Here is a 14698-nt window from a genome sequence, read left to right on the forward strand (position 1 = left end):
ACCACATGCAAAGGTAATCGCCAATATGATGGGATATGGGTGGGGAAGGGCAGAGCAGCTAGAATTTAAGAAACAAAGTGATCTAAGCACTGTGCTAAGTAACTCGTAGATATTCTCATTTAAGCCCAACAATAACTTTGAGGTATATCAAAATTTTATCTCTACTTTAAACTACTAAAAGATTAAGTAATTTGCCTAACATCACAATGCCTTCCGGGTTCAGGAAAGCAGGAAAAGGAAATACAAAGAGATCAGGACATAAATTAAGAAGCAGTGAAGGCAAAAAGGGTGGGGAAACTAAAATGCCAAACAGATTTTACAAGAAAGTAAAATGCCAAGCAGGAAGGATGATACAGATGAAAGGTTGCAGAAACAAAGTAAAAGATAAAACAAAATAAACAAAGATAAGATTGAAGTCGTATGTATACTGAAGGCATTCCTGTATGAGCAACTTGGTGGGCTTTATTAAGTACCAGCAGAAGAAAGCAGGAAAAGCACAGTGGAATGAGCTTGGGGAACAAGATAAAAAGTAGTATCTTCTTTGCTGCTAAAATCATTGTACTTCACTTTCTTTGAAGTTATTCCTTCCTTCAAGAAAATGTTATCATATCATTCTGGTTTCCTTAGCCTTACCAACATTCACTTTTCATAATCTCCTTCACTTACAGAATCTCCACACTCTAACCAGATTATATAACTGTCAAAGACAAGGATGATGACATATTCCAAGTTTTGTGCCTCTGCATGTATTCCATTTTCCTGGAATATGCTATACTTCTCTGCTTCCAAACCTGAAAGTCTCTCTCTTCCAAGAAAAATTTTAATGACCAATCCCACTGGATTTAAAGGAATCATACAAATGTGCATTGTTGTCATATCTTTTCATTCATTCATAATACTCACTGAAAATCTATAAATACACTAGGTACTATAATTAAGTTCTGGGGGTAATGAGATACATAAAGCATGGTTCTTATACTGCTTATTTAAGAAGCTGAAAGCCTCGAGGGAACGTCACAAATATAAACAATTACAGAGAAATATTAAAAGCAAAAGTATCTTAAAGGTACATAACAAGAGTTAGATGTTCACAGAGGAGAGAAGATTACCTGGAGGATCCAGAGACTTGAGATAATAGGCGACACTCTATAAATGTGCTTTGCAACAGTTACCAATGACACTACAAATTTTTAAGGGGCTAAGCACAATGTCTTCTAATTTTGCTGCTCCTGAAGCACCTGATATAGTACACTCTGAATACGGCTGATACCCAACACATTTTCCTATACACACATAATCCAACAGAATAGGTATTAGTTCACAACATCTGGAGACATGCCAATTCACTATAATATTTAACTTCAAGGAAATGGATCATTCTTACTGAACAAGATTAAAATAATAATCATTCAATTAAAAAAATGGAAGTGGAGAACAAGATATTAGTGAGGAATGTTTATTAAAAACTACACACACACACAAAATAAAAAAATAAAAACCACACAGCAACTGTGGGCAAAAACAAACACACAAACAAAACAGGAGTTTCTTCAGTCTTTCCTGTATGATTTCAATGGAAGAAGTTATTATTTTTTAATTTTTTTCCAATGTTTATTTATTTTAGAGAGACAGAGTATTTTTTTTTTAAATCCATTAGACGTCTATTTGAAGTGTAAAGTGCATATATGGTAACTTTTGAGACAGTGTGTCACATATTAAATAAAATATACAATGCATAATTAAAAATGGGAATAAACTTGGGGCACCTGGGTGGCTCAGTCGGTTGAGCACCCGACTTTGGCTCAGGTCACGATCTCGCAGTTTGTGAGTTCGAGCCCTGCGTCGGGCTCTGTGTTGACAGCTCAGAGCCTGGAGCCTGCTTCAGATTCTGTGTCTCCTCCTCTCTCTGCCCCTTCCATGCTCATGCTATGTGTCTCTCTGTCTCTCAATAATAAATAAACGTTAAGAAAAAAAACCTTTTTTAAATAAAAAAATTTTTAAAAAAGGGAATAAACTTAACCACTATAGTAACTGGAATTTAGGTGACTATAGTTTTCTTATAAAGTAGCACTATAACAAGATTTAATTTCCAAATTCATATTAAGATTTAACAGGCATCAAAATATATAACCTTCAAAATGTAAGAAATAGTTCTATGTTATCAAATATGATAGCTCACAACAGTGGTTTTCAGAATTTTGCAGAACTTTTTTTTATCTTAGAGAGAGTGTGCATGAGTGGGAGAGAGGGGCAGAGGAAGAGAGAGAGAGAGACAATCTTTAGCAGGCTCCATACTCAGTGCAGAGCCTGACGTGGGCTTGATCCCATGACCCTGCGATCATGACAGGAGCCTAAATCAAGAGTCAGATATTCAACAACTGAGCCACCCAGGAGCCCAGAACTTCTTTAATTAAAATAAAATTATCTAAATGGTAAGCCCCATCTACTTGGCTTCCCCTTCATTCTCCCTGCTCCACGAAGGCAGGGACAGTGTCTGCCTCTTTCACTAGGATATAGCCAGTGGCTGGCACTTAGCCAAAACTCAAAAAATGTTTGTGAATACAAGAACAAGTTATAAATTAATGAAAAAATAAGAGCAAAAGTCATTGATGCACAGTAATTATCCAGGCTAGAATTGTTTCAAGCTTTTTCTTTTGCTTACTTTCAAGAGCAACTTCAGAGTAGATCTAATTTAAGGGTACAATCAGTATAGAAAAGTCAAGAAAAAAGATTGAACTAAATTCAAGAAGCCACATCAAAACACTGTACTAGAAGTTGTAGGGTGGACACAAATATGTAAGAGAAAATCCCTTTTCTTCAACATCTTATTACACTCAGTAAGTTCAGAAAAAGGCAGACTATGATAAGTGGTACAAAAGAGAAATAAATCTCTGAAAAACTTTATTTATCTTACTTAAATCCAACAGGGAAGAATTATGGGGCTATTTCCTGAAGGAGGTAGGATCTGATTTGACTCCCAAAGAATAGACAGAATTTGAATAAGTGAATCTAAAAAAAGTACATTTCTGGTAGAGAAAAGAGCATGAGAAAATGAATGAAAACACGAAAGCACCTCAAGGAATTTAGTTGACTTTAGTTGGACTAAAGCTTGAGGCCTCCTGTAGTAAAGAGAGAGATATTACTGTAAAGGGAAATTCAAAACCATTTAAAAGGCTACCATTCAACATATGAAACAGTACCCCAGGAGTACGGGGAGTAAAGGACTTCACTTACCGCATTAAGCAGACCTATGTGCTATAATCAAATCAAGCAAATACTTACAAGGTCATTCATATTAGTTTGACTAGCTGGATTAATTTCTTCCAAAAATTCCAAGACATAAAATGTATATCTATCCATAAGGTGGACTCCAATTGCAGGATCAGGTTGATGCTATGAAAAAGCAAAGCATATACAACGGCATATTATTAAGCCATAAAAAAAATGAAATCTCGCCATTTATGGCAACATGGATGGATCTTAAGGGCATTATACTAAATGAAATATGTCAGAGAAAGACAAATACCATATGATCTCACTTATACATGTAATCTAAAAACAACGACTAGAACAAAAACCAACCTTATAGATACAGAGAAGAGATTGGCGGTTGCCAGATGAGAGGTGGGGGTAAGACCAAATGGGTGAAGGGAGCCAAAAGGACAAACTGCAGTTATAAATTTAATAAGACATGAGATGTAATGTACAGCATGGTGACTATCGTTAATAATACTGTATTGCATATTTAAAAGTTGCTAAGAAAGTAAATCTTACAAGTTCTCATCACAAGGAAAAAAAATTCTGTATGTATGGTGATATGTTTTTTTTTGTTTTTTTGTTTTTTGTTTTGGTATTGTGACATATGTTAACCAGACTCATTGTAGTGATTACAATATATACAAATATTAAATCATTATATTGTACACCTGAAACTAACATAATATTGTATGTCAATTATACTGCAATAATTTTTTTAAAGCAAAGCAGAAGAAAGAAGTATATGTCTAATCTCATCATTTTAAGAAAATGTTTTAAATGCAACAAAAATTTCCTTCTAAGGTGTTAAAAAGTCTGAGACTAAAAAAAACCCAGATATATTCATAAAGCATACAAGTGATTTCCAAAATAGCAACATATTCCAAAGACAATGCAGTTCACAAATGGGAAGAATGCACCTACCGAGAGCGAATCTTCTCCCACTTGGCTACTAGCTAAAGCCATTATGTTAGGAGAATAAAATCGTTCGTACATGGATGCTCCTTGACAAGTATCAATAATAAAGAGCAGCTCATTGTAGCTGAAAGAAAAGTGGTAATATCTTTGACATGAATCATGCTGTTAATAATACATTGAGTAATATTTTTATAATACTTGCATAAGATGTTGAAGTCTTGAAATCATATCTTAGTCATTTCATTAAAAATTTGAGAGTTTTCAGAATTCCCAGTACAAATTTGATATTAGAAATATCAAAGCTATAATCCTGTCCAGGGAAACTACCTCAACAGGGAGTAGTGGTTGTACCACAAAGTGGTTGCCTCAACTCTTTCCCCCTCCCTTATCTTGAATCCAAATGAATATTCAATTCAAAAACCAGTTATTTGGCACCCATGCTGTCCTAGAAAACGAGTCCAGGTTCAGGAAAAAATAAAAATATATGACTTAGTATACGCAAAAAGCTTAAAATCTAACTGGAAGAGAAACATATGAACATATAACTAAAGGGAATGTGGTAAGAGTTACAAATAGCTATTAGAGCCTACAGTAGGCCTCACACTAAGCTGGGGATACAGCAGTCCCTCCCTGCCTTCATAGAGCTTCAAGTCTAGCAAAATCAAATGCTCTAAGAGCATAGAGAAAGGAAGAGAGGGAACTATAAAGAAAGGCAGGTCAGGGAAAGGTGATGTCTGTCATGGGCAAGGAAGGGTGAATTATTTCAACTAAAAAAGAAAGGAACAGCACATCCCAGGAGAGGAAAAAAGCTGTACTACGGTACCTAAATTTGAAAAAGCGTAATTATTTGGAAAAAGGAGAATAGCACTATGTAGTTAACGTTTACAATACATTTGGGAAGATGGAGAAAATTAGTTTCAAAAATGTAGGGTAAGGTCAATCTATATTTTAAAATGTATTGCCTAGCTGGTGAAGGTAGGGAGCAGATAGAAACTTTTTTCAGAAGTTTTTCAGACACTGGATCTAGGTAAACAGCTAACATTGCACCTAGAAAAGAAAACAAGGAATCTTGCACCATAATATCTAAACATGTGACAAAAGGAACAATTCATATGGCATATTTGTTCTGAGACAAAATCTGAGGAGGCCCCTGAAGATCAGAAACATCTAAGGTTACGAGGGGCAGTATACTAGAACAATTCAGAGAGTCAGCCCTATGACTGGACTTTGGAATGAATTCTAGTGCTGGACTACTTGTGTAAAGTGTAGCAAGTTACTTAATCTCTTTGTGCCTCAATTTACTCACGTGTGAAAACAGGAATAATAATAGTATCTACCTCATGCAGTTATCATTAAAATTAAATGAGACAGTACATATAAAACACAGTGCTTAGTACCTAGTATATATCCAATAAATGTAAGCTATGAATAAGATAAAACTAGTACCTAGCAAAAGTTTCCTCTTCAACACCTCCGTTCATTCTTCTTATGCATATAATTCAATATTTACATTTAACATGTAGCACAGCTGTGTACATACACTAGATTTTAAACACTCTGAAGGCAGAATAAGCATCACATTCCTGTCTGTGCCATGTGTTTAGAAGGTAACCCAGAAGTTTTTATTGAAGATAATCAAGTTAAAAGCACTTCTGCTGCTTTCTATTCTCTTACTTTCATTGACAACTTTCAACTGGGGGGGGGGGGGTGCTGCTTACCATGGATTACTAACAACATATCATCCTTAATGTGAGTTGTTACAAATATTATATTAATCGTAATTTCAGCATTTTCTTCCAAAGAAGAAATAATGTACTGCTCTCATGTGGAGGGTCAGAGAATGTACAAAAAAGTAACAACAGGCTGAAGCTGGAAAATAAATATATGTTCACAAACCCTGTACATAATGGGGAACTTGATTGTGGGACTCTTATTTCCTCCAAAAACAATGCTAAATATAACAGACAGCTGATCTTAAAAGGTTAACTTTTTTTTTAATACTCTTTAATGACACTGAGGTTTCTTTTAAAAATAATTCAGTTCAGTAGAAATAACAAACATAAATCTAAAAGAGTAGAAGAAACTATTAAAATAAATTAAAATCTCATAAAGTAAGATCTACAAATCCACTAACCATGGAAAAATTAGGTATTAATTTATCTTATGAAAAGTAATCATCTGCTAATTACCGTCTTTTTTGCCACATTTGCTCAAAAGCATCTGCAAGTTCTATGTTGGTAATTTCTTCAGAATCTTGAAATTTCAAGAAACCATTTCCACCATGTCCTTGTAGGAAGAGTTAAAAAGGTCAAATATATGCATTTTTTTTTTAATACAAACTGCATACATCCAGATACAAGCATTTACTTCACTCAAGGCAGTATTTTAATAACATTTGTTATTTTACACTCTAAAATTAAAAGTACTGTGAAAATGAAAAATTTAATTTTCTATTATACCAATTAAAAACAGAATAATGATACACTGTGCAAAAAAATAGATCTAATATCTTTAAAAGTTCTCATCATTTTATCATATAAAAGCACATTTATACTTTTGCACTGGCTTCATTATTATGTCAGAAGTGAGTTTCCATAAATAAATAAATTTCTCAAACACCAGGCAAATACTGTGGTGAGAAAGAGGTTGCAACACTAGCTGGTGCCATAGTACGCTAGTTCTACTCACGGTGTATACCGGGAATGCTATTACTACCAGGAAGTGTCATTCCCACATAAAAACCAAAGTGTTTACTGCTATCAACCACTGTCCCATGAGAGCTGACCAGAAGATTGTGACCTTTAGAATACAGGGATAGAGCCAGTCTGTCTGGATTCAAATGCTAGCTTTGCCACTTAATGACTGTGTTAACTTAGGCAAATAACTTAAATCTTTCTATGTCTCTGTTTCTTTTGCTGTAAAGTAAGAAACATATCAGCATCATCATTAGCATGCCTATAAAGCTCCTTTGTGCAGCTTTTTAAAAGGTACTTCCCACAGGCCATCAAAGTAGAAAAACCTGTCTACGTCAGTGGCCCCTCAGAACACACTGCAGTCCTGTGAGCTCAAAATGGACCAAAACTAAATCAGAATTTTAGGAAAGACCTGAGTATTTGCATTCAAATAATCTTCATACACACTAAAATTTGAGACTCCATCAACAGGAAACCATTGTAAAGTTTCACAGAAAGGAAGGACAGATTTGCTATTTTAATTAAATACTTTAGTAGGATGATTAACAGGAGACAAAACTGAAGACAAAGCTATAGCCAGGATCCTAAGTAAAAGGTAGTAAGTTTTTACCAGGGTAATAGTAAAAAAAAAAAAAATAAATAGATAAACAGAGATCATAAACTGAGGAACAGTATATCATACTGTTTCCAAATATCATTTCAAGTTGTCCTATGAGAAAAGAGAACTACAAAACAAATGTTTAAATTTCTTTCCATGAAGATTCCTTCTTGAGAAGAGTTACAATATATTCTCTTACTAAATATTTAAATTCTGAAATTACCAGTCATATAAATAAGAATATTGCTCCTATCATCAGAAAGAAGACGTTTTGACCGAGGAGTACTAGGTGGGATCCTGCCAGTTAATACCCGTAAAAAATTCTCCACAGTCACCTGAAAAAAAAAAAAAAAAAGAAGAAGAAATCAAATGAAATAGAACTCAGGGAAACGTGATAATTTTTTTTAGTTTTCAAAAACATTCCTCTTTGTTTCTCTATGAATTACTCAGCATAAACTGAAAATAAAACACAAAAAGAAATATAACGCAATTAAATATATACCTTAAATATATACCTCAAAATTAACTTGCTTCCATTAAATACTAACAGCTAACAAAACTACCTTGGGGAAAAATCAGTTAATTAAATTTAAAACTTTAAATGCTATGCAAAATATTGCCCAAAAACTTAAAAATTATTTATATTTTTTCAAAGGCAATTCTTTGGGAAGATACAAAATATAGAAACTTGTAAATTAATCTAACAACATTATAACTACTGTAGTTAATCTGTACAACTACCTGGTGAATTCTAGATAAAATTTGAAAGATAGGTCCATAATGAATCATAAAAATAAAGCCATAATGATAGTTCCATAAATAATCCCTAAATTAGGTATCTTTGATTTTTTAATGCATTTTGTTACTTTAATTATGTTAGGGGTAACTTTAACATGTAAAAAATTCATCACACTTTAAGCCAGATTTCCTAACCTGAAATGTGTGGATATCTAGGATTCTTTGAAAGCATATCTGAAGTTATATTACATAGATCTAAATTTAAAAAGCAGAAATTCTATCCAACTTTCTTGTTTGACCTTTCCTTAAATCATGAGTATGTAAATGTATATGTGTATGTATGTGTGTTCATGTGTGTATGTATATGTATGTGTATATAATGTTTGGTTTACATTTTTCCCAGAAGAGAGAAAAATGCTAAATGTTTTAATAAGAGTTCTTGTTGGCTAACAAGGAAGGGAAATTTTTGGTTTATATTTTATGATGACTAAATAAACAAGTAAAAAGTCGAATATTCATGCACATTTAATCACTGAACAAATATTCCTGAGTGCCTTCAAAGGGCTATAAGTACTGGCTAGGTATAAGATACATAAACAGGCCATGGCTTCAAAGAGCTTACAGGCTGGCAGGAGATAGAGTTGATATTTTAAAATTGCTTCAAACAGGTCTGGAGACACCAAAAATTGTGTCTTACTTTTGGTAGGCTTGGTAAAAGGAGAAGGATTAGTGAGGAAGACTTCATCAAAGCAGACTTCAAATCTTAAACATATTCACTACGTATTAAATTTAAAATGAAGTTTCAAAGGGAAAAAATTATAGTATAATGTCATCTTTCAAATTTACATTTTGATTTTTAATCATATATGGATAAAACACTAGAAGCATATTAAAAGTGATTACCTCTAGTGGAAATATGGGTGAGTTTTTTGTTAATCATTTTAATTTTTCCACAATTAATGTGTTTACTAAAAATACAAAGCTTGATATTTTAGGTCAAATATGAAACATGAACAATACATTTACTGTAAAAAAAAAAAAAAGTTGATACATGAAAACTCACTAAAATACTCTAACATAAAAGCTAAGATAAAGTTGTCCTATCCCAGATATATATATGAAATGTTCATACTGTATTAGTTTTACTCCTATGAACTGCAGAGACAGAATTATATCAATGCTTCAGTGACAGTTATATACAAAGTTTAAAGAAAAAGACTATTTTATTCTATCGCTATTTTAGAGCTTCAAAGTAATGATATCTACATTTCAAAAATGTTGCTAAATTAAACAACGTTACCTCATAACTTCTATAATCTACTTCCACATCATCTCCATACACATTTAGTTCCATATTCTTGTGACTAAACACTGTAGCTGGTTTGGGATTTCTAGGGTTGCATGCCATATCGTCTGCAAGCATCAGAACAATGTGACTAGGAAAAAAAAAATTCCAGGAAATATGCTACTTAAACCAAAAAGTTAAAAGCAGATACATTTTATTTATATCATGAGGCAATTATGTTCATTCTTTTCATTAAAAATAACAAAAATAATTGAGTACATTTTTTAAAAGAAATTTTTAATTGTTTTCATATCCTTATGTAGTATAAACTTCAAAGAAGGGAATTTAGAACAATCTGGCATGAAGTTATCCACAGAACCTGAAATTACTAACTTAAGTTTTATGCCATAGAGCAAAGGGAAGCTGAAAGAGCTACACTATCCTCCCCAAATATTTTTAAAATTTTTAGTAATATTTGGGGCACCTGGGTGGCTCAGTTGGTTAGGCGTCTGACTTCAGCTCAGGTCATGATCTCATGGTCCATGGGTTCAAGCCCCGCATTTGGGCTCTGCTCTAACAGCATAGCACCTGCTTGGATTTTCTGTCTCCCTCTCTCTGCCCTTCCCCTGCTTGCTCTCTCTCTTTCTCTCAAAAATAAATAAACATTAAAAAAAAGTAAAATAAAATTTTAGAAATATTTGACATTCTTAAGACTTATAGAGTCCACATTAAGCTACGGTACTCCAAAAATTTAACTTTCAGAATCTTAAATGCTTAAGAATGGAAACACACAAGTGCAATCAGTGTGCCACAGAACACACCCCCAGGCCAATCATTGTTCACTGGCTCCACTCCATCTCCATAATACCAGACACCATCTCTTAACTAGATACTGAAATAGTTCGCTATCTGGCTTCCTGCTTCCAGTTTTGCCCTAATCTTACAAGTCATTCTCCTTATAACTACCAGACTGATCTTTCTTAAATAAGTCAAATCATTAAACTAAGTAAGTCAAACCATTAAATTTTCCCATTTAAAATCCTCTAAAGACTCATTATAATTAGAGGAAAACTGAAATTCCTTTCATGGTCTAAAGGCTTTCTTAATGTGGCTTCTGCATACCTCTCTAACTGAAGCTCCTAGCATCCACATTCACTATGCTCCTTCCACCCTGGCCTTTCTGTTCCAGGAATACACCAGGCCCTTCCCACTTTAGGGGCTACTTACTGACGAACTACATTTAGACTTCTCCCAGATCTTCCTATCATTCCAATCTCAGCTAAGCTACCCCATTCTTATTAGGTGTTTATTTTCTATAGGTCATTTATGAATTTGAAATCCTCACCATCTCCCCCCACCACCTCTAGTGGAATATAAGCTCTCTGAGGACAGGGGCTTTATCTGTCCTGTTCACAACTATATCACTCACACCCAAGCATAGTAAAAGAGCCTGGCATATAGTAAGTATTCAATAAATATCTGCTGAGTGAATGAAACATTTTCATTTTTGCATATATTTTCTTTGAGAGAAGATTATAAAATTTATCTTAAATACTTCTCATCTTGATCTTACCATTAAAAGTGGTGAACATGAATCAGGCAATTCTTTATTCTACCATATACTGAGCTTCCCAAACATAAGGGAAAAATTAAATGTGGCATACATAATTAGTTTGGCAGGAGACAGCAAGAAGAAAGTGTTCTACTGCATATGTTCCAAATACATTAAAGTTCAAAACTGAAACATTGTGATTTTTCTTGAAAATTGGCTAGATTTCTATTTTGAAAGGGTTCCAACCCTGCCGCATTCAAAGATCAGATCTTCAGCTGTTACTGATTCATGCTCACAGAATTGTGAAAGTTACTCCTCTTAAAATGGAAAAATAGATCTTTTCTTTTTTCATAATTTAAGATGACAAACTTACATTAAGTTATTATCAATCATCTTTTTTGTTATAAGCCATCATTAAATAAGACTGAACTGACTTCCAAATCTCAACATAGGAGTACTACTTTAGGCCATTTGACTTATGGTTAATTTCGCTCTATGAAATGAAATGATTATTAAATATCTATAAATGTCAATGTCAAAAAGTAGTAATTTCAGCTTAAAATGAAAAATTCAATCAACATTTTTCCTACAGACAATTCTGAGCCTCAATATAATAGCATCATAACCTTCAGTTAACATAATCAATGTCATTTAAAAAATCATTTTATTTGTGGATAATCAATGAAAAAAAAAAAAACAGGACTGGAAACAGACTGTATTTCAAAGATGTAGAAGTCACACCACATATTCTAATTCACTATTTCTAAAACTTAAGAAAGGTTCAGAACACTTTTCTGAAGAAAAAAAAATTCTCACTTGGTCCAAGTGTTAAATTATTTGTATAATAATACTAAAATATAGAAGTGAAAGCAAACTGCTTAGGCTTATAGTTCTTATAAAACTATGAACAAATACAAAATTATAAATCATATTTAAAAAAAACTACCAAACTAATAATACTCTAAAAACATTAACTCCATTTGAAGGATGATGTTATTTTGCTAAAACTGAATGTCTGCTATTGTATTTCACAGGAAAAAGAGATAACATCAGGTCTGGTCCTATATTTCTTTTCTTTTTTCTGTATTTTGATATCTACACTACAATGTAACTCAGTAATACAGAAAATGTTCACAAAAGTATGCTGTACAAAATGTGATTCATAAATTCCTGTTATGTTACTTGACTGTTCAGGATAATCCGATCTTATATTTAAGACTTTGCCAATGAACATTCTCCAAACAGCAGTTATCTAACTTGCTGACTCCTTAAAGTGTCTTTGTCACTTGAATATCAGGTTAGTATCACAGCAGTTTTTTTAAGTCTTCACTGAGTGGGTATCAGATCAATCACTGCTGGAATCAAAACCAAAGAAAATAAATCTACACTAAAGATATACTACTATATTCATATAACGACAGCAATCTGCTTTGTATCCTATTAAAACTGAGACAAAATCCCTCAAATATATCCAATCGATACAAGAATATGATATTCTTACAGTCTGGCAATCCTATACGACCATGTGTGATGACTCAACTCTCACTCTATTCAAGGCCCTGCAAAACCTACATCACACAACAAAACATATGGCAATATGGCCTTCTCTCAACACAAAACCAAAAGAAAAAGTGAGCACTGAAATTGTATAAGTTCAAACTGGCTTTGAATCCAAACAGTGTGTCAGTTATTTATATAAGATTTTCCACATATTTTAAATCATGCATTCCTGTTAGTTAAAAAAATATGAGGGCACACCCATATATACCTACTAATTTGTACATCATATATATTTGCTACTTTAAGTATATATAATAAATATTAGTGAAGCATAACTTCTTTCCTTTTATAGATTAAAAAAAAAACTACTAATATTTTCTTCCCTTACCACTCCTTAGTAGCTGATTTAAAAGAATACTTTAATCATGCTTATATCTATTTTAAGGACAATTAAAATAAAAATGAAATTTTAAAACTTCTCAAAAAAGAAGGCATGAAACACAATTTGAGAAACATGTGGGGGAAAAATGGACTAAAATAAATACATTCCATTATGTTTGCCAAACATTGAATAAACAGGTAAACCCTGCATCAAGTCTGCTAGGGCCATTCTTTATTCACCTCCCCAAAGTTCTTCCTTGGCCCAATCAGGAACCAGGAACCAATTGGTTAAAAAAAAAAAGTTAAATAGATGAATAATCCTTCATCGCCCTATATCATTATAGTGTGACATTTCAAAAAGCATAACTCTTCATTTACAATAGACTGGTATTGGGGCGCCTGGGTGGCGCAGTCAGTTAAGCGTCCAACTTCAGCCAGGTCACGATCTCGCGGTCCGTGAGTTCGAGCCCCGCGTCGGGCTCTGGGCTGATGGCTCAGAGCCTGGAGCCTGTTTCCGATTCTGTGTCTCCCTCTCTCTCTGCCCCTCCCCCGTTCATGCTCTGTCTCTCTCTGTCCCAAAAATAAATAAACGTTGAAAAAAAAAATAAAAATAAATAAATTAAAAAAAAATAGGCTGGTATTACCTTAATAATTTTTCACTGAATTAAATTAAATAAATTACTGTATTGGTAAAAATGTTTTTTAAATGTTCACTTAAAACTGCTATGCTATAGCCATGCTAACTAATCAGATAATTCTATCTGAAAGCATCTTTAGCTACCAGAGCTAGGATCACCAGGCTTATCTTCAGTAATATCAACATCCCAATGTAGAATAGTAGCTGAAATTAAGACAGCAGGCGATCTGAGAATCACATGGATCTTTGATGCTCTCTTAACTCTAGATTTCTGGTCATAGGTGTTGCTTTTTTTCCCCCTGATATAAATTATTCAGTATATTCTATATTATTGCTTCTGCAGCAATCTAATGACAGTTGGACTGAGCCAATTCAACAAATTTTGTTATGTAATAATTAGCTTGATGCCAGAGTAATTTACTTTTAGGCTTTTCTCCCTCTCTCTTCCATGTCTGGAGGAATCTCCAAGTTAATAAATCTCATCACCCATGCACTATGAAACTAATCATAGCAAATGTGCTAGCCACAGGTGCTGGACCATTAGGATTTTCTGAATTACTTTCAACTTGCCAAATGTCAAACAACTGGCATTACTGGACTACAGGATGCCAAGTATTTTATGTTATTAGAAATAAAACTCAAAAACTGCACTGCAGAGATGGGAAATCAACAGTAGCAGACATGTCACATGAAGGTAGAGCCAGATAGTTATAGGCTTATATATTTAAAGTCACATGTAGTTTAGTATAATATAATAACTAACATTGATTGAGCACCTGGTATATCTCAACCACTGCACTAATAAAACAAGCACATTACAAGCATTATCTCATACATTATTTCCAAGATATGTATTTTCTCATCCCTATTTTACAGGTTATGAACTGAGGTACATAAAAGTTAAGTCACACAGCTAGTAAATAGTGGAGCTCAGATCCCACCCAGTTTGTTTGACATAAACATTTATTTGCTTTTAACAATGCTGCATTACCCTTAAGTTACATGAACTAGGATCTGGAAGGATGTAATGATATGTTTTGTTTTATATTGATAATTTAATCATCTCAGGTGATTAAGGTAAATGCATGAACTCATTGCTGTTCAATATTTATAGCACATAACTGATACAAAATAAGGCTCT

The 14698-nt window shown here is 33.4% G+C and overlaps 1 protein-coding gene across 1 annotated transcript in view; it reads right to left on the minus strand.

Annotated features, from left to right (window-relative positions):
- Window positions 1-14698, minus strand: part of PIGK (phosphatidylinositol glycan anchor biosynthesis class K) — a 127717-nt gene that overhangs the window by 78536 nt on the left and 34483 nt on the right. Inside the window, exons 4-8 of the mRNA XM_045477900.1 lie at window positions 9503-9638; window positions 7688-7799; window positions 6363-6459; window positions 4180-4297; window positions 3283-3393 (exon numbers count right to left, since the gene is read on the minus strand). Coding sequence (XP_045333856.1) covers window positions 3283-3393; window positions 4180-4297; window positions 6363-6459; window positions 7688-7799; window positions 9503-9638 — 574 coding nt within the window. The remainder of the gene's footprint in view (window positions 1-3282; window positions 3394-4179; window positions 4298-6362; window positions 6460-7687; window positions 7800-9502; window positions 9639-14698) is intronic.

Source organism: Leopardus geoffroyi, chromosome C1 (genome assembly GCF_018350155.1).
Source record: "Leopardus geoffroyi isolate Oge1 chromosome C1, O.geoffroyi_Oge1_pat1.0, whole genome shotgun sequence".
Classification (NCBI taxonomy): domain Eukaryota; kingdom Metazoa; phylum Chordata; class Mammalia; order Carnivora; family Felidae; genus Leopardus; species Leopardus geoffroyi.